This window comes from Helianthus annuus, chromosome 13 (assembly GCF_002127325.2).
Source record: "Helianthus annuus cultivar XRQ/B chromosome 13, HanXRQr2.0-SUNRISE, whole genome shotgun sequence".
In the NCBI taxonomy this organism is placed as follows: Eukaryota; Viridiplantae; Streptophyta; class Magnoliopsida; order Asterales; family Asteraceae; genus Helianthus; species Helianthus annuus.
In genome coordinates, this window is record NC_035445.2 from 142,544,607 (window position 1) to 142,563,723 (window position 19,117).

At 38.3% G+C, this 19,117-nt stretch overlaps 2 protein-coding genes across 2 annotated transcripts; both read right to left on the minus strand.

The window, feature by feature from the left end:
* Window positions 1-104: 104 nt before the first annotated feature.
* On the minus strand, window positions 105-5,318 carry LOC110901858. Its single transcript, XM_022148629.1, has one exon. It carries the CDS (start codon window positions 5,316-5,318, stop codon window positions 105-107), a length of 5,214 nt encoding a protein of 1,737 aa, XP_022004321.1.
* A 7,836-nt stretch (window positions 5,319-13,154) lies between these two features.
* On the minus strand, window positions 13,155-14,961 carry LOC110899569 (protein ALP1-like). Its single transcript, XM_022146451.2, has 2 exons — window positions 14,172-14,961; window positions 13,155-14,081 (listed from the first exon to the last, which is right to left on the minus strand). The coding sequence occupies exons 1-2, from the start codon at window positions 14,671-14,673 to the stop codon at window positions 13,231-13,233; spliced, it is 1,353 nt and encodes a 450-aa protein (XP_022002143.1). The 5' UTR covers window positions 14,674-14,961; the 3' UTR covers window positions 13,155-13,230.
* Window positions 14,962-19,117: the final 4,156 nt, after the last annotated feature.

Sequence of the window (19,117 nt, forward strand, 5' to 3'; positions counted from 1 at the left end):
TCTTGTATTTTAACTGGTGCGGGAAAAAACATCCGCTTTACAGGAAAATTAAAATATGACGGAGCTCATAGCTTCCGTTTTACAATTATTTGTTTAAAAACCTTCTAAAGGTAGCATTTTTTAAGGTGCACTCCGTTCCAAGTACGCGGAACAGAGGTTCCATCCATCTTGATTAAAGTGTATGCGCCGTCTTCTCCTGCTGTTTTGATCCGATAGGGCCCTTCCCACTTGGGGGCTAACTTCCCCGTTCCTTCGGCTAAACTTACTTCATTGTTCCGCATAACATATTCTCCGATCTTGAACCGGGTTTCCTTAACTTTGGAGTTGTAGTGTTTTTCCAACTCTTTTTTATATTTGGCCTCCCGGATTGCCGCAAGTTCCCTCCTTTCTTCGATTAAATCGAGGTTTAAACGGAGTTCTCTTTCGTTTTCTTGCTGGCTTAATTGTATGCGGGGCGTGGGGATCCCTACCTCTGCAGGTATGACAGCTTCGGTGCCGTATGTCAAGCTGAAAGGAGTTTCTTTGTTGCTTGTTTTAGGCATGGTTCGGTGTGCCCATAGGACATGCGGAAGTTCGTCCGCCCATGAAACGCCTTCCTTCCCCAACCGTTTTTTAATTCCTTCTACGATACTTCGGTTGGTTCTTTCCACTTGCCCGTTGGCCTGGGGATGGGCCACCGAAGCGAAGCTCTGTTCGATGTTCATTCTTTGGCACCATGTTTTAAACGGCTTCTCCGCAAACTGTTTACCATTGTCGCTCACTATGCAAAGAGGCATTCCGAACCTGCACACTATGTTTTCCCATGCGAACCTCAGCACTTGGTCTCCTGTGATCGTCCGGAGGGGCTTAGCTTCAACCCATTTAGTAAAGTAGTCGATGGCGACCAATAGAAATCTTACTCCTCCGGTGGAGACGGGGAAAGGACCTACGATGTCGATTCCCCATTTCTGGAATGGCCAGGCCGAGGTTACAGGTACGAGATTGTTTTTGGCACGATGACTCACAGGGGCGTGGCGTTGGCAGTCTTCGCATGACTGGAGCTCGTCTACTGCGCTTTGATGCATTCCTGGCCAAAAATACCCGGCGTTCATGACTTTTGCAATAACCATCCTTGGCCCTGCGTGGATGCCGCATATTCCCCAATGTATTTCCCTTATAACGTATCTTGCTTCCTCCGGGGTTAGGCATTTTAGGAGCGGGCCTAAAAAGGTTTTTCTGTAGAGCTGACCATCGTGTATCTGATACTGCAGTGCTTTCACTTTTAACTTCCGTGCCTGAGCCTTGTCTTCTGGGAGCGTACCATTTTTCAAGTAATCTACGATCGGAGTCATCCAAGACTTTTCGGCCACGGAAACTGACATGACCGGCCTCGTCTGTTGGATGGCCGGAGTCCGCAAGGTCTCGACTAGAACCTCTTTTGATAGATGGCAGAATGTTACGGATGCCAGTTTGCTCAAAGCATCGGCTTTTTTGTTTTTGCTTCTCGGTATGTGCACTATTTTGCAAGAATCGAAAGAGGAGATTAAACTGTTGACCTGCTGTAAATACCGAACCATATTATCTTCTCGTGCCTCGTATTCGCCACTGACTTGATTGGCTACCAGTAATGAATCGACATGAGCTAATACGGAGGTTGCACCTGCTTTGGCTGCAGTTTGCAAGCCTGCAAGGAGAGCCTCATACTCTGCTTCATTATTTGACGTCTTGAATTCGAAACGCAATGCGTAAGTGTACTCTATTCCCTCCGGATCTATCAGAATTAAACTTGCTCCCGACCCTTCTTTGCTGGAAGCCCCGTCCGTATACAGGTTCCATACCTTCGGTAAGATGGGTTGTCCTTTGATGCTTTCTCCGGTCGGGACCTCTGTGAGGAAATCAGCTACTGCCTGCCCCTTTACTGGACCTCTGGTACGATAGGTGATATCAAAGGCACTGAGCTCTATTGCCCATTTGGTGAGACGCCCGGAGACCTCTGGCTTCCTGAGGATTTGCTGGATCTGGAGATCGGTCTGTACTTCTATATTAAAAGCTTGGAAGTACCTTCGGAGGCGTCTGGAAGCATGTACCAAGGCGAGTGCCAGTTTTTCTACCATCGGGTACCGAGTTTCATAGTCTTTCAAGATGCGGCTTACGTAATAGACCAGGATTTGTGCCTGATTCCGGTGCACTACGAGTACTGCACTTATCGCAAAGTGGGACGCAGATAGATATACCGTGACGGTTTCTCCGGTAGAGGGTGCGGTCAAAGTGGGCAGGGACCCGAGGCATACCTTTAACTCCTGAAATGCCGAGTCTGCTTCTGGCGTCCATTCTATTTGGCCTTTTGCCGTTCGCTTTTTTAATACGTTCATGAAAGGGATGGAGCGGTCTGCCGCTTTTGAAACAAAACGATGAAGAGCGACGAGTTTCCCATTTAGGGACTGGATCTCTTTGATGGTTTTAGGAGGCTGCATGGAGACTACTGCCTTGATTTTATCCGGGTGCGCCTGGATTCCGGATCGTGTGACCCATACCCCGAGGAATTTTCCCTCTTCCAAGCCGAAAGAGCATTTCTTGGGATTGAGTTTGAGATTGATACTCCGAAGCCTTGTAAAGGTTTCGAGTATATCGTCTATCATGTCGTCTTCCTCTCGGCTTTTTATGACCAAGTCATCGACATAGATCTCCAAGTTTCTTCCGATCTGAGCTTTGAACGCTTTATCCATCAATCTCTGATATGTGGCTCCGGCGTTTTTCAGACCGAATGGCATTTTGGTATAACAGAACAGTCCTTCGTTTGTTACGAACGCGGTCTTATCTTCGTCCTCTGAAGCCATTTGGATTTGATGATAACCCTTGTACGCATCCAAGAAGCACTTGAGACGGAAACTTGAGAGGGAGTCTATCTTCAAATCAATCTCCGGCAAAGGATAGCAATCCTTTGGGCACGCATTGTTTAGGTCCGAGAAATCGACGCACATCCTCCATGTTTTATCCTTCTTGGTTACCATTACTGGATTGGAGACCCAGGTTTGGTAACGCACCTCTCTGATAATACCGGCGCTCAACAATTTTCGTACGTCTTCGGAGATGGCCTTGTTACGAGCCGGAGCCATGTTTCTTTTTCTCTGGGCCACTGGTTTTATTGAATGTGACACGTTTAACTTATGTTCGGCCAGACACCGGGGAACTCCAACCATGTCAGAGGTTTGCCAGGCGAACACATCAAGTGAATTGGACAATAGTTTCCATAACTTCTTCTTAGTTTGTTTGGGGAGCTGAGCTCCGATTGCAATTTTTTGCTCTGGAAAATGTGGGTGTATGGCCCATTCTTCTGTGAGAGTATTAGGAGGTTCGGCATTACCCTCGCTTTGTCGTATTTTAGCTACACCGATTGCTGATTCGGAGTACAATGTCGCTATTCCGGCTTCAGTGGGGAATTTTAATGCTCCATGTATAGTTGAACTGATCATTCCGAAGGCGCACATACCAGGTCTTCCGAGTATGACATTGTGAACGGATCGTGCTTCAACCACTAGATACGTCAAGTTGACAGTTCGAACCAAACTCCCTTCTCCCATCGTCGTTGGAAGAGTGATTTGGCCCAAAGGCTGAACTACTTCTCCGGAGAAACTGACCAGAGGCATTGACACTTGAAGCAATTTCGCCTTAGTCTGTGGGGCTAATTGTTGAAAGCACTGCTTGTACATAATCTCGGTGGCGCTTCCGCTGTCGACATACACCCTCCGGACCTTGTGTCCTGCAATGATTGCGGACACTATGACCGGTCCGTCCTTGACATCTTCCAAGCTGACCGGTGGGAAACCAATGGGTTGCTGCATCCAGGCGGCCAAATGCTGACTGGTCCGCTTGATGCCTTGGTTGTTTGCTCTGCGGATCATGCAAATTGCTGGTTGATTATTCGGATTTTCTCCGGAATTTCCGGAAGATTTTCCTTCCTTTACTTCTTTGACTAAGTGCGACAGCTTCCCGGACCGTACCGCCTTTTCTATTTCTTGCTTCAAAGACCAACAGTCATCTGTATTGTGACCCCGAGCATGATGGTAGTCACAATATTTCTTTGAATTTTTGTCTCCTGGGTTCCGAAGTTTTGGTGGGGCGGGGAAATTCATCCCCTCCGCACTGAGAATTTCACTGGGAGTTTTGGAGAGATCCGATAAATTGTAAAATCGTGATCCGGAGCTTTTCCCTCGTGGAGGTCTGTCGTTTCTACCGTAAGGATGTGATCGTCCCCTGCTCCCTGGCGGAGCCTTATCAAACACCGATCCACCATTTTTCTTCCATGAAGACATCTTGTGATCTGACTCTGGAGCAGGATTACATGCATTCTTGCCTCGAGCGAAAGCCCTGGCCCGTTCCATTAGTACCTCCATCGTCTTCGGTAGATTTTCGTGCAATTTCTCAACTAACTGATTATTCCGAACGCCGTGACAAAATCCGGAGATCCGCAGTTGATCAACTACCCCACTGATCTGCATGCTTTCCCGGTTAAACCGGTCAATGAAACTGTCTAAAGACTCTCCGTCTTTTCTCCGGATGTTGTGGACTTCGGTAATCTCCTTAGAGTAGTGCCTTTGTTGACTGAAATTTTGGAGGAATAATCTTCGGAACTCCTCAAAGTCGTTGATCTCACCTTCACTCAACGCATCAAACCATACTCGCGCGGCTCCAGTTAGAGTTTGTGCAAACATAAAGCACCATGCTGGCATCGGCCATTGTTCTACTCGTGCAGCTCCGTCAAAATCGAACATATGATCATCCGGATCAGTTGTGCCATCGTACTTCTTCACCGTGGTTGGCATTTTGAGCTTTGGAGGAAGTTTGGCATGTGTAATACGAGCACTAAACTTTGACTTGGCTGTCATAGAAACTGGATGGTACGGCTTGGTGAGTTCCGGATCGCCAATTACATCCATCTGTATATCGTTTCGTGTGGCCATTACTGGTGAAGGTCCGGAAGAACCTTGTACGTATCCAGTATAAGCTTCCGAAGTAACGACTGTGGAAAATGTAGGAGTGATCATTGTCGGGCCCATTGTCCCCGTTGGTGTTTCGTCATGAAAGAGCCTGGTTCGCAAACCAAGGATCTGTTCATCTCTGGCCTGTTGCGCTTTTAATCTTCGTAGAAGACTTGCGTTTTTGGCGAGAAATTCTGCGTCGAACTCTGAGGTTTGCGAAGTAGGGAGTAAGATGAAAGGCAAGGTTGTTCCCGGACCTGAGCTTAAAGTAGCTGAGGTCGTGGAGATGATACTTGCTGGTGCAGTAATTTGTGTGCTAACAGCCGTAGATCCCAAATTCAAAGAACCTGGGGCCGCCATTTGTCAGTTCTTTGCTCAAGAAGTTCACTAGAGTGAAGGACTAAGAGCTTTAAGATCGGATGGCGCCAATTGAAGAACCAGGAAGTCAAGTTCAGGCCGAAGCCTGTAAATGAAGATCTGGATCTTGTTAAAGGTTGACAGAGTTTCCTGCAAAAGAGAAAACCGTTAGGCTCGCCGCAGAGATGGGAGGGCCACTTTGCGACCACCCTCCGGCGTGAGGATAAGTATTGGTAGAGAGAGAAAATAGAGAGAGAAAATAGGGACGAAGGTTCAGAGAAATCGTACTTGGATTTGTACTTTGAAGGGGTATTTATAGTAGTCAACTGAGATGACGTCATCCGTCTGGACGCACTTGAACGGGGGCTCGTCCTCGGAGTCTTCTGGTGCGGGCGGACATGCTATGGATGCCCGCTCGAGTGTAGTCCGGTTCGTCTCTGGGACACATGTTCGGCTTCGGACATGCGTCTTCACCGACTATCTTGATGTAAATTCATAACATGATTAATTAAATTATTGATAAAAATATACAATATATTCATCAACTTAGGAGGAATTTTAGAAACAAAATCAAATATTCGATACGATACGAAACAAAGGATACGGTATGGAGTGTACCAAACTCTGATCCCACGAGTCCTTTCAATCTGACATGCACCCGCAAATCCAATATTGTAATCGTACGGCCAGGATACGCCCACGTCACATTCCTGTCTTTATCATCGCAACCTAAAACATTGTTGACCTTTTTTCTTAAAAGAATAATAATATGTCTTTACTTTTTAAAAGAAAACATTTCATTTGTGACGAGAAAAATGCTAACATAAAGATTATATTTTTTTCCATTTGTTGTTGCTTTTTGTTATTTTGATTTCAGTCAGGATTCTCTATATTTTCGTAAAGTGTTAGTGATTTTTTTTAAGTTTTAAAAGGTATTTTATCAAGTTACATGAGTGATGATATATTCTACGATGATGATACAGTTAATGATTTTAGTTGACGGTAACATTAATTATAAATTGAAGAAGAGGCCATGGACGTGAAGGTCGTTTAAAGTCTCATGTTTTGGATTCTTATGGGATACTACACCTGAAGACATGTCGTTTGTGCATTTGATTCTATAGTCTATGGATAGATGGATAAGATAGACAACGATCATCTGTTTAGCTTCTCTTTATTGGTCACCATGCTGAGTTTAGTGAAGAGTAGTTTTGGTTGGTTTATAGTGTTAGCGTTTGACTAATGTGTTAACTAGTTGGTCTAGTGACCGTTTGGTTGTTGGCTCGATGAAGAATATCAGGCACACGATCACATGATCGGTTTGGGAAACATTTGGCACCCATGCTTGCCGACCCTATCCATATAAGAAGGGTTGAGGAAGTTGGAAGAAGGCCTCTACAAAGATATTATTTAAACTACTCATTTTATTATATTAGCACGTATGAATTAGTTTTTGTCCGTTTTATGTTGTTTTGTTATACATATAAGCATTTTAATCACCAGCATTGTGAAAACAATATACTTGTATAGACATTGTGAAAGTAATATACTTGTATAGAAAAAGAATAATAAAGGTCGAATAACTTTTTGTTTTCCAACTGCTTTTACAAATAATACAAAATATAAAAAAGAAACATAGAAAAAATAGAAGGAATCAAAGAACTTGTACTTAACTCTTGAACAATTGTGAACTTTATTATGAATTTATAAAAAATGTATTTTTTTATTTTGAAAATACAATTATTATGTATAGTAGTGAAGGTTGGTCGCAACGGGTGTGGCATATTTTTTTTAAATTTGTGTTTTTAGATTTGCAGATTCGCTTCTTATACTACAAAACTTATTATGTTTATTACTACAAAAATTATTATGTTTATTATATTTAATTTGATTATTCTTAATAAATTGCTTTCGTTAGCTTTTATTTAATAAAACTATATTCAAAATAATTTTTTCGTTTACGTAAACTATATGAGTGCTGGTACTGTACGGGCACCATGATGAAGCAAACAAATTCCCACAACATCGTTAACGATTTCATTGAAACCGATACAAATATTATTTTTATGGTTTTTGATCGATGTAAAACATGTGTCGCTATCCTTTTGGGTATATCATGACTTTATTTTTTGTATTTTTTCGGTTGCTAATCGGATGCATGTACTATAACATGTTGGGACTAATCTTGTCATACTCAAAAGTCGCAGGATGCTAAATGGTTTAGTTTATTTTAGTAGAAAAATTAGGATCTATGTTAGTTTTTTTTTTCTTAATTCTAGTCTATATATGTTTCTTGGGCATCAAAGTCTGTTTTCTACTTTTCTAATCTATGTATATGTTTTTTGAACATCAAAGTTTGTTTAGTTTAGCGTTTATCTACCTTTAATTTTAGTCAAAAAGTTTTTTTTTTCTAAAACCAATTATTTGATTAAATTGAAAAACGTCCGATTTCCAATATCGCAAACTGAATTGATGTCAACCAAATTCTTATCGCGTAGTTTTGTGACATTCACTAGTTCCCTGTTAGACCACATGTGGTGATAAAATGAAGTGCATGAAGAGGCCACAATCACACCCCATAATGCCCCTTCTCCGGCGTGAGACGAAAAAAAAAAATGAATGGTCCAATAGGGTAATACTACTTGATGTATTTTCCTAAAAAAAGAAAAAAAAATAAAAATAAATAGTTGGGCAATCATAACAAGGACAAGACATTATATCACTACACCACTTTTGAACTTCAAAACTCATAATAGCTTTGCTAACTAGGACGCTACATGTTGGATAATGCTCAGAGATAAGGCTTGAACAGTGGCGGACCCAGAAATATTTTCTAAGGGTGCGAACGAAAGGTTCAACCAAATTTTCAAAGGATGCAGTCGGGATTTTTACCTCGAAAATACACTAAATTTTTTTTTTCAACGGGGACGCCCACCCACCCAAGCCAAAACTTGGGTCCGCTCTTGGGCTTGAAATTTAAGCGCAGCTATACATGGTCTTGATTCCAAGTTTATTATATTAAAATGATATGACTGGAAAAAAATGCAAAATAATCTCCACAATATACTAAAAAATAAGAAAAGGCCAAAACAGTTTTATTAAACCTGGCGCGCCTAGCTAAGCCGATTGAAAAGAGCCGCGCCGGTGTATGTATGGGGTAGAGGTTCCAGAAGCACACGTGGAGGTAATCCGGACCTACATGAGAATTTATAGTTTATAAAATTTAATTTCCATTTGGAGTCCGCTCACTTGCTTCAATGCAGCTGGAGCGCATGGTTTTATATTACGGGTACAACACAACCCTACACTTTTACTATATTTATATTCTTAACCTTTTTGTATTCATTTCTAACTCAATCAACCCCTTTACCTTATACTTTTTAATTTTTACTTTTTTTAACGAAAGAAACTCACGTGTAAACTCATCCTATTCGGGGCTATGTCTAAGGTCAATTCCTCGACTGCCGTGAGACCGTACCCTCTGATGCTGGGAACCAGGATGAAATCCGTAAACACTCACCCCGTGTTAGGTTCGAACCCGGGATTAAAGCCTAGATCCGTCTCTTCAGCCAGATGTCCGTCAGAAATGGCTAAGCAGGAATTTAATTTACGTCTCCACTAAAAAGGCTGACCTCTTTACCATTGGACCAGATTCTCAATAGTTGTAATTTTTACTTAATACAATATAACTATGAAAACTAGAGGTGTTCAAAAAACTCGTGGCTCGCAGCTCGTTCGAAACTCGCTCGAAAAAAGCTCGAAGAAAGCTCGGCTCGAAATTGGCTCGGTTGTTAACGAGCCAGCTCGGCTCGACTCGGCTCGGTTTGTAAATGAGCCGAGATCGAGCTTGCTCTGGCTCGGCTCGTGAGCTCGTGAGCTGGCTCGACAAGGTTTACATCCTTCATTTTTTTTTGTCCCACATCGCTTAGAAAACCAAAACTAAGGGAGTATTTCCCCTATAAAAGAAGATAAAACAATGTACAAAGTGAATTAACTATTTATACTTGCATATTTAGTCATATGGTTAAATTAAATGGCAATTATGGCCCTTAGTCTATGAAGAAATTCATTTTTAAGGGCTTTTTAAGTAGTAAATTTTGCGGTTTTTTGTTAGTTCGAGCTAAATCGAGCCGAGCCGAGCTAGCTCGAATTCTAATCGAGCCGAGCTCGAGCCTCAAATCTCAGCTCGATTTGAAATTCGAGCTCGAGCCGAGCCAGCTCGAATCGAGTTTGAGCCGAGCTCGAGCTGGTCTAGCTCGGCTCGACTCGGCTCGTTTACAAACCTAATGAAAACTAAGGCCGTGGGGTATGGGGCGGGACTTTTGGCGTGGGTTGGGGTAAAACGCCCAAGTCATCACCCCGGGTGGGCTTGGGTTTGTGGCGTGGCCCTTGGGGCTTGGGTTTCAAGCCGGGCATGGGGCGGTTTGGCCAAGCGAGCAGGCGGACTCTGATTTGCTCACCCCGCCACGTCAGGCGGGTGTTTTAAATTTTGAAATTTAAAATTCAAATTGGTCCCCCCATCCCCCCATTTTTATAAATGTTGTGTGATTTTTTTATAAATTTTTTGTATTTAAAAAAAAAAAAACCATTTATGCCACGCGGTTCACCCAACCCAAGCCCAACCCATGCCCCGCCATACCCCGCGGACACGTAACCCGGCAGTGGGCTGGCTCCGCAGACACGTGTCACCAAATGCCCAACCCAAGTCCCAACCCCCCGCCCCACCATACCCCACGTCCTAACAACAAAAAAAAATGATATTACCTTTTTTTACTAAATATATCAACCTTTAGCCAAGTTTCATGGTTCGCTAACATAAACGTTTTTTTTTAATCTGATTTAAATGTGGTAAGATTGATAGCGATAGTATTTTTTTATAATTGTTTAAATAGACTATAATCAATATAATTTTTTTACTAAGTAATTTAACCCTAAGCCAGGTTTCTTTATTAACAAAAAAAAATGTTAGTATTTATACAATTTTGTAGTTATATTGTTTATTTAATTTTTTTATCTGACTTAAATAATGTAACAAGATTGATAGTGATAATCCTTGTTATATTGGTTTAACAGACTAGAATCAATATAATTGTTTTTACTAAATATATTTAAACCATCGGCCAAGCTTCTTGATTAACAAACATAAGTGATTTTTTTAGTTCATTTATTTATTTTTTACTAGGTTAGAACCCCGTGTATTACACGGGTTGAATAAATGTATTTTTATATAACAAATAATATAAAAATATATATTTCTTTAGAAATCTTGTTTATTATACGGGTTGAATAAATGTATTTTTATATAACAAATAATATAAAAATATATATTTCTTTAGAAATCTTGTTTATTATACGGGTTAAATAAATATAATTTTATTTATCAAATAATAAAACAATATATAATTAAAAATCTAGTGTATTATATGGGTTGAATAAATGTAATTTTATATATTAAATAATAAAAAAAATTTATATTTTTAGAAACCCCGTGTATTGTACGGGTTGAGTAAATTTAATTTTATATATTAAATAATGAAAAAAGTTACATTTTTAAGAATCTCATGTGTTATACGGGTTGAGCACATGTAATTTTATATATCGAATAATAAAAAGTTATATCTTTATAAACTCTATGTATTATATGGATTGAATAAATCTAACTTTATATACTACATAATAAAAAAAGTTATATTTTTAAAAACCCCGTGTATTACACGAGTTGCATAAATGTAATTTTGTATGGTTAAAAATAAAAATGTTATATCTTTAAAAAACCACGTTGAATTTAATAAAAAAATATATCTGGTTACTACTTTTCTTGGTGTACATAATCAGTTTTCACATGATTTGCCTCCTAGGATTTTTTTGACTCGTTAACATTAATTAATTTTACCTAAGTTATTTCTAAGGGGTGTGATAAATATACCAAAGGTAAAGATTAATATACCCAAAAGTCAAATTTAGTAATAATTTAATAATGATTAACTACTTTATTATATTATTTTATTATAAGGTTAAAAGGAATAATTATGTTTTATTATAAAAAGTTATCCTACATGTTTTTTTCTCACAAAAATCCCTATACTTATCTTTTGCACGTTAAAATCCCTCAACCTAGTATTTTCGAACATAATAAAAACTTGCAACCTGTTGAACCGGATACAATTTTTTAGATGAACTGCTACAAAGAAATGCTTCAAACCTAATCAATGTTTAGAAAAATGCTGCGTAGATGATGATAGTTCCTTTCACCATTTACTCCCCTTCCCAAACTCTAATTTGTCTCTTGACCTTGCTGCCAATGATTTTGTTCTTCATCTTCAATTCAGTCCTTGAACAGCATCTTTAAATAGCATCGACTGACCTCAAATAAAATAGGAGAAGAGGAAGATACACGTGGACTATGAGTACACATATACAAGGGACGAACATCTATCCATCTTTTTTCTATCTATAGCTCTGTTTTAATCTCCAAAATAACATCTTTAATTTTACTAAATTATTTTATAATATTACCCACTCATTTAGAGAAATTATTATTATTATTATTATTATTATTATTATTATTATTAAATCTGATAAATATTTTAAAATATTAGATTATCTCCTATACGAATTGTTTAAATTTATATTAAATTTAATTTTATAATTATCTTTTAATTGATGGCTTCAATGAATGACATGTGTCCCTTTATTGGTTTCTTTTATTATATAGTATAGATTTGATTTAAATGTAACGAGATTGATAGTGAAAATATATTAATCTTTATTATAATCGTTTAATAGATCAGCATCAAGTATTCAAAAATTTTTAGAAAAATAATGTGTAAATTATAATTCTAATAGCTGCCCTATCCAATAGAAAGTAATACTCAACTAGTTTTTTTATATTGTGCGTTGCGGCGAAACCGAGCAAATGATAATGTAAAACAAACGTGATTTGAAAATAGAGCATGTTGTTTAGAAATTCAAGCCATTAGAACGATTTAGTTTATCATCGTACCGTTTTATGATATCAAATAAATACTTTATGTTGAGTATAACCTCGTTTTAACAAAGCTTATAACGGAATGTCAAGAAAAGAAATCAATCACAAATACGTACTTAAGTTTTAGGAAAACGTTATAACCGTAACTTATTAAAGAAGTATCAAATTAATCGATAAATTAATAAATGCTAAAAAAAGAAAAAAAAATAATTATTAAAAAAAGGTAAAGGAAATAGATGTTTAAATAAATATGTTATTAAAAGTAAATATAATAATAAATTATTATAATATATTAAATAATAAAATAATAAAATATAATAGTAGATTATTATAATATATTAAATAATTAAATAATAAAAAACTATATATTATTATAAAAATTAAATTACTATTTATCGTTCTTCGAAATCAATATATATAATATAATATAATATGAAACTTTTGATATTGTTTATAGATTTTTATCTATCTCCATGTTACAATAAGTAAATAAGAAAAAAGTATAGATTTTTATGACGAATAAAAGAGTAAACAAAAGATGACAATAAATAAAACTTAAAGGTCTAAAAGTAAATTCGAGAAAGCTTGAAGGGTTAAAAAAGGCTCGCAGCCAGACCCTTACTTTTCCTTTTTCATGAATTCTTTTTGTTAGACCATGCGTAATGGTGTAACATTATAATGCCCCCACCATGGGGCGTTTTGCGCCATGTGGCAGCCCAGTCAGCAAGGGGCATTATACCATAAAATGGTGTAGTGGGGCATTATTCAGATAATGCCCATGCAATCATTTCCCAATTATTTTTTTTAAACTTTAAATACTTTATTAAATAAAAAAAATACAATACTAGAAATAAAAAACATAAAATCCGATTAAATAAAAAAAATACTACAAATAAAAAAATTAAAATCCGAATATAAAAAAAAAGACTAGTTTTCATCTTCGCTTTCTTCACCCTCGTCCTCCGTTTCTTCCTCTCCCTCCGGTGGAACATACCGAACCGACCATGCGTGGTGTAGTAAATCAACCATTAACTGGGAATGGTACGGTTCGTAACGCAACTCTCGCGCGTTATTCACTCTTTCTTCCATTGACGCCTGCGGATGCTCTTCTTGAACGGCTTCTGGCACATAATTCTGGCATATTGCCTTTCCTTCGTCTTCCAAAATCATGTTGTGCATGATTATACACGCGTACATAGCATCTCTCATTTTTTGCTTGCTCCATGCACGACAAGGATTTCTCAAATAATGCCAGCGTTGTTTAAGAACCCCAAAGCATCTCTCAATGTCTTTTCGTGAAGACTCTTGAACCTTTTTAAAATATGCTCTTTTTTCATCAAAAGGATCACTATACGTTTTCACGAAAATCGAATACCTAGGATATATTCCGTCGCTCAAGTAATATCCATGAGGGTAATAGTTTCCATTTGCGTAAAACGACGCTTTAGGAGCTTTGCCAGAAATCCACTCCTCTAACAGCGGAGATTGTTCAAAAACGTTGATATCATTGCATGACCCGACCACGCCAAAGTAAGCAGACCAAACCCAAAGGTCCTGTGAAGCAACCGCCTGAAGAATAATAGTGGGTCCTTTTTGGTCACCACGTGTGTGTTGGCCTCGCCATGCAGTCGGGCAGTTATCCCAACGCCAATGCATGCAATCTATGCTCCCGATCATACCAGGCAAACCATGCTCGGCATTATGTACCTCGTAGATCTTTTGAAGGTCCTCCCATGTAGGCGTTCTAAGATAACGCGCACCGTACACATCAATTATACCTTTATAAAAAAAAAAATAGTCACAAAAAAAAATTAAAGAAATTGTAAACATAGACAAAAAAATAAAAGTGTAAAGTATAGGAATTTTACCGCGACAAAAATGCTCCAAGCTATCTCTCGTTGTTTTCTCCCCCATTTTTAGATACTCGTCATTGATGTCGGTAGTGTTTCCATAAGCAAGGATTCGTAACGCCGAGGTACACTTTTGGATACCGGTAAATCCAAGTTCCCCTCTCGCATCCGCTTTTTGTTTAAAAAAATCGTAGTTGGCTTCCAAGTCGTGGACTATACGTAGAAATAACCGCTTACTCATTCGGAAACGACGTCTAAACATTTCGTTCGAATATGTCGGCTCCTCGTCAAAATAATCCTTCATCAAACGATCGTGTGCCCCGCGTCGGTCTCGTTCAATATAACCTCTTTTACCTTTTTTGGCTTGTGGGCGACGACAATGCTCGGCATATCTCATCGCTAGTTTACAAGCACCCGTAACCGCCTCTTGCTCAACCTCCTCATCGGTTGAACCATCGCCATCCGCAAAAAACTCGTGATAGCAATAGTTTAGCATGGAGGAAGAACTAGGAGAATCCATCAAGTTTTTATAAAATTCTTGTATTTTTTAGAGAGTTTTTGTGATTATTTGAGTTGAAAATGTTTGAGGGTATATATATATATATATAGGGGGAAATAAAAAAAAAAAAAAAAATAAAAACTAGCCGTTAGCAACTAGCCGTTTGATTCGTCCGTTCCACATTCTCGAGCGTTTTAAAAATCACGCCAAAACAAATTTTTTTCAAAAAAAACGCCGGAAAACGCCCCGTGTAATGGCGAATCCGGCGTTATGCAGCGTTTTTTTTCAAATTTTTTTAAAAAAAACGCCCCGTTACGGGGGGTCTTATTTTCCTCAATTTGGATATGGTTTTGGCGCGGATTTCTAGGTTATGTTTTGGCTTAAATAATTACGATATTAAATATTAAATAATTTAATAATAATTAAACCATAATAAATAATTTCATAACTATTAATCTAACATCGCGCATTCTGGCAATAGTTCTGGCAAAATTTTGGTTGTATTGGTTCGTTTTATTACAATCGAACATCAATATAGCAACATAAATAAATAGCATAATATACGTAACTTTGTGTAAGAAAATGAAACCTAGATGTAGCACCTTTGTAGCTTAACGTGCACACGGTATTAATAACTTTATTAAAGTTTAGAGGTTATAGTCTAAATTTATTAAAAAGCAAAAGTTTATTTTTATTAAAATTGAGAGGTCGTATCATAAACTTATTAATATTAAGAGGGTGTAAATGAAACTATGAAGTAAAAGACAAAATTCATTGCTACTCTCATCACCTAATTAGAAATAGTTGTACTTTATGCCTTTAAAATTGTAAATCACTATTAACAAAAGTTGGTAATTGGTAATTATATGTTATTACAATACAATACAATATAATTATAATATAATATAATGTTCATATAATCATGGGCATAGTGGGGGCGGGAGGGGGCGACCGACCCTCCGAACTTTTCGCTCAGTAGTGTAGAGTATGTAGTTTTCGTATAAATTTTTGGGGATATACGTTTTCGACCCCCCGTTTTATAGAAATTTGGGGGTATATACGTTTGTTTCCGACCTCCCGGTCGGAAATCTCAAACTTCACCACTGCATATAATTAGAAGGACTTCGATCTATTAATTAATAATAATAATTAAACCATAATAAATAATTTCATAATGTTCATATAATTAGAAGTATTTCATAATGTTCATATAATTAGAAGGAGTTGGATCTATTATTATTATTATGTTCTAGTCTTCTAGAAGGCTCTCTCACACGATACATGAATTCAGGGACCACCTTTGTTTTAGAATCAACTTCCTTGTACATGTGTTAAAATAATGTAGCAGTGGAAGAGACGGTTACATAATTATTTTGTGTAGTAGAGAAAAAGCAATAATTACAGACATTTTTGAGGTTATCAAACTGTTATGGCTTTTATATTGAGTGTCTCTCTGTACACACATCACATACATATATGTTTTTAACGTATTTAAGCCTAAGTTAGAAATAACGTGCCAATCATTATGATACGGGGTGTTGTGGCCAAGGTCGACTACTCGATCGCCGCCAGCCCATTGGCTCTTTCAGATGCGCAGAAACTCGACCTCCACCTGTCCGAAGGCATGACAGTGCAATAATCGGTAAAACTTCGTCTCCCATCCAAGACGAACCGTCGCCACCCGTATTCGCCCTTCACCTGGATGCCGCAGAAAATAATGGGGAGAGTGGGAGTCAAACCTGAGTCACAAGAAACACCAAATTTTTCCCTAACCACTCCACCACTTTGAGAATCATCAAAACATTTGTGCGTCATTTAAAAACTTAACGAAAGTCAGTTAATCATTTATGATACAAAAAGTACAAGTTCCTAATGCCATTTACAAAGGTATGAGCATAAGAAAGACTATCTCCAATGCATTTTTAACACCCTTATTCTTAGAAGCGGCCCTTACATGCCCTTACCATTGGAGCAATGGTGCCCTTTGAAGCCCTTAACAATGAAGCCCTTAATTATGGATGCATATTTGTATTGGTTTTGGTGATAAGGTGGACCTATACTAAAAAACAAAAACTTTTATTTAAGAATTGTGTGTAGTGAGTAGGTGATGAGGTGGAAATTTAGGAGAGTAAGGATATTTGTAAGGTTGAAGATGAAATGAAAGTTTTTAAGGATTTATAAGGATATGATGTGGTAGCTAAGGATACTTAAGAGGCACCCGTAGCGTTGAAGATAGTCTTATAGATAACTTATGTTGAAACATCTCGTCAAAAGTCAAAACATATGTTCTTTGACATAAAACCAAAAATGTCACATTCTGGATTTTTGATGCACAACTTATGTTAGATTTCACCTTCTAAACTTTTTGCATAACTAGACTATACATCGGAAGTCTATGAAAATCAGAATTATAAAAATATCAAACCTTTGCATGTGTTCACAAGTAATGTTAGAGCATTCACATCTAATCCATCAGATTTTGTGTGTGGAGTTTTTATAATATAAAGAGTATAAAAAGTGGTTGTGAGTAGATAAGAGAGAAAATGTTATTGTTCATCTGTATATTTGAGGGGACACTGTTCACCCTCTATAATTTTTTAATATATTTTGAAAGTGGTTGTGAGTGGAGGAGAGAGAGAAAAGGTAATGATAAAGGTATAAAAAATATTATTTAATTGAAAAGGAGAGAGAAAATGTAGTGTTTTTTAGTGTAATTTAGGGTAAAAATATAGTGGAATGGATGTGAATGCTCTTAAAAGCTACTTTACTATTCGGTCTGAGTTTGTTGTTAGAACACTATAGTTCTTTCTTTAGGATATCCATTATTAGAGCATTCATGCTCTAAGACCAGCCTTAGGCCACACGGGGCGGGTGCGTTATGGCGAGCCATAATGCGTTGAAGTAGAATGGCACACCGCCGCCGCTCCTTTGATAACGCGTGATATATTCAACGCGTGGTGCACATAACGCGTTGAAAACTAATGAAATTCGACCGTTGCACAATTTGACCGTTTTAAAACGGTAACTTTTAATAAAAAAAAATAATCCATTTTATCTATATATATATATCCACATTTTAACCATTTTTTCACACACCAAACTCTATCTTTTAACCAATTTAAACCCATTTCACACAATTTTTATATCTTTCTCAAATGGAATTCCCTACGGATTCGACGTTTCCGATGTCTAGCGATACCGATACCGAGTCGTCTTCCGACAACGACACGCTAAACTATTTTGTGTCAGTGTATAACGAGCTTGATGCCGAGTCGTCCCGCCCAAAGAAGAAGATGGTCGGCCGTGATCGTATACGTGCCAACGAAGTTTTGATGAACGATTATTTTGTGGAAAGCCCGCTATACAATGCCGAAACGTTTAGAGACCGTTTTCGTTTACCCAAAGAATTATTTTTAAAGATTGTTGGAGACATCGAGGCAAGCGAGGGATGGTTTCAAGAAGGTTACGATGCGAGGGGCAAACCAAGTTTCACGCCGATTCAAAAATGCACGTCCGCCATTCGCCAACTAGCGACAGGTAACCCACCCGATCAATATGATGAATACCTAGCTATGTCTGAAAGAACTTCACGTGAATGTTTGCAATTTTTTTGCAATGCGGTCATTAAGTTGTATTCTAACGAGTTTTTACGTAAACCGACGAGCCACGACATCTCACGTATTTATGCCGCACACGAGGCTAGATGGCATTTTCCCGGGATGCTCGGTAGCATCGATTGTACACATATCGAGTGGAAAAATTGTCCAAGAGAGTTGCGAGGGGCGTATGTGAGGGGAGACCTCAAAAGACCAACCATCATACTAGAAGCGGTGGCGTCGAATGATTTATGGATTTGGCATTCGTATTTCGGTGTCCCAGGTTCAAACAACGACATCAATGTGTTGCACACGTCGCCGTTGTTCCAAAGCGTAACGGATGGTACCGCACCTTCCTCTCCTTTCTATGTTAACGGTCGACATTACAGACGAGGCTTTTATCTTGTGGATGGTATCTACCCGTCTTGGTCTGTTTTTGTGAAAGCTCCCTCATTTCCCGTCGAGGCTAAAGAAAAGGCGTTCAAAAAATTGCAAGAATCGGCAAGAAAAGATGTTGAGAGGGCATTTGGTGTTTTAAAGGGTAGATGGGGTATACTACACCGACCGGTTCGTTCGATGACCAAGAAAGCAATACATAGCATAGTGTATGCGTGTATCATATTGCACAATATGTTGATCAAACACGACGGACGTGCAATATCCCCGGATTGGGTACCGGATCCTCCTACACAAGTTCAAGTTCCACAAGATATCAATTTACAATTGCGTAACGAAGAAACTCACTTTCGGTTGAGATACGATTTAATCGAACTAGTAGGTTCTCTAGGTTTGGAGTTTCCGGATTCGGACGAGGAGTAGGTTTTTTTTTTTAAATTGTATGTTCCTAGTATGTTAAATTCGAGGAGTAG

Excerpts from the sequence above, each read along its gene's own strand:
- LOC110899569 (XM_022146451.2), bottom strand. The coding sequence starts at position 14,673 with ATGGATTCTCCTAGTTCTTCCTCCATGCTAAACTATTGCTATCACGAG. Across the intron at positions 14,082-14,171 it reads CTTGGAGCATTTTTGTCGCG|GTATAATTGATGTGTACGGT; the intron begins GTAAAATTCCTA and ends TTTTTTATAAAG.
- LOC110901858 (XM_022148629.1), bottom strand. The coding sequence starts at position 5,318 with ATGGCGGCCCCAGGTTCTTTGAATTTGGGATCTACGGCTGTTAGCACA.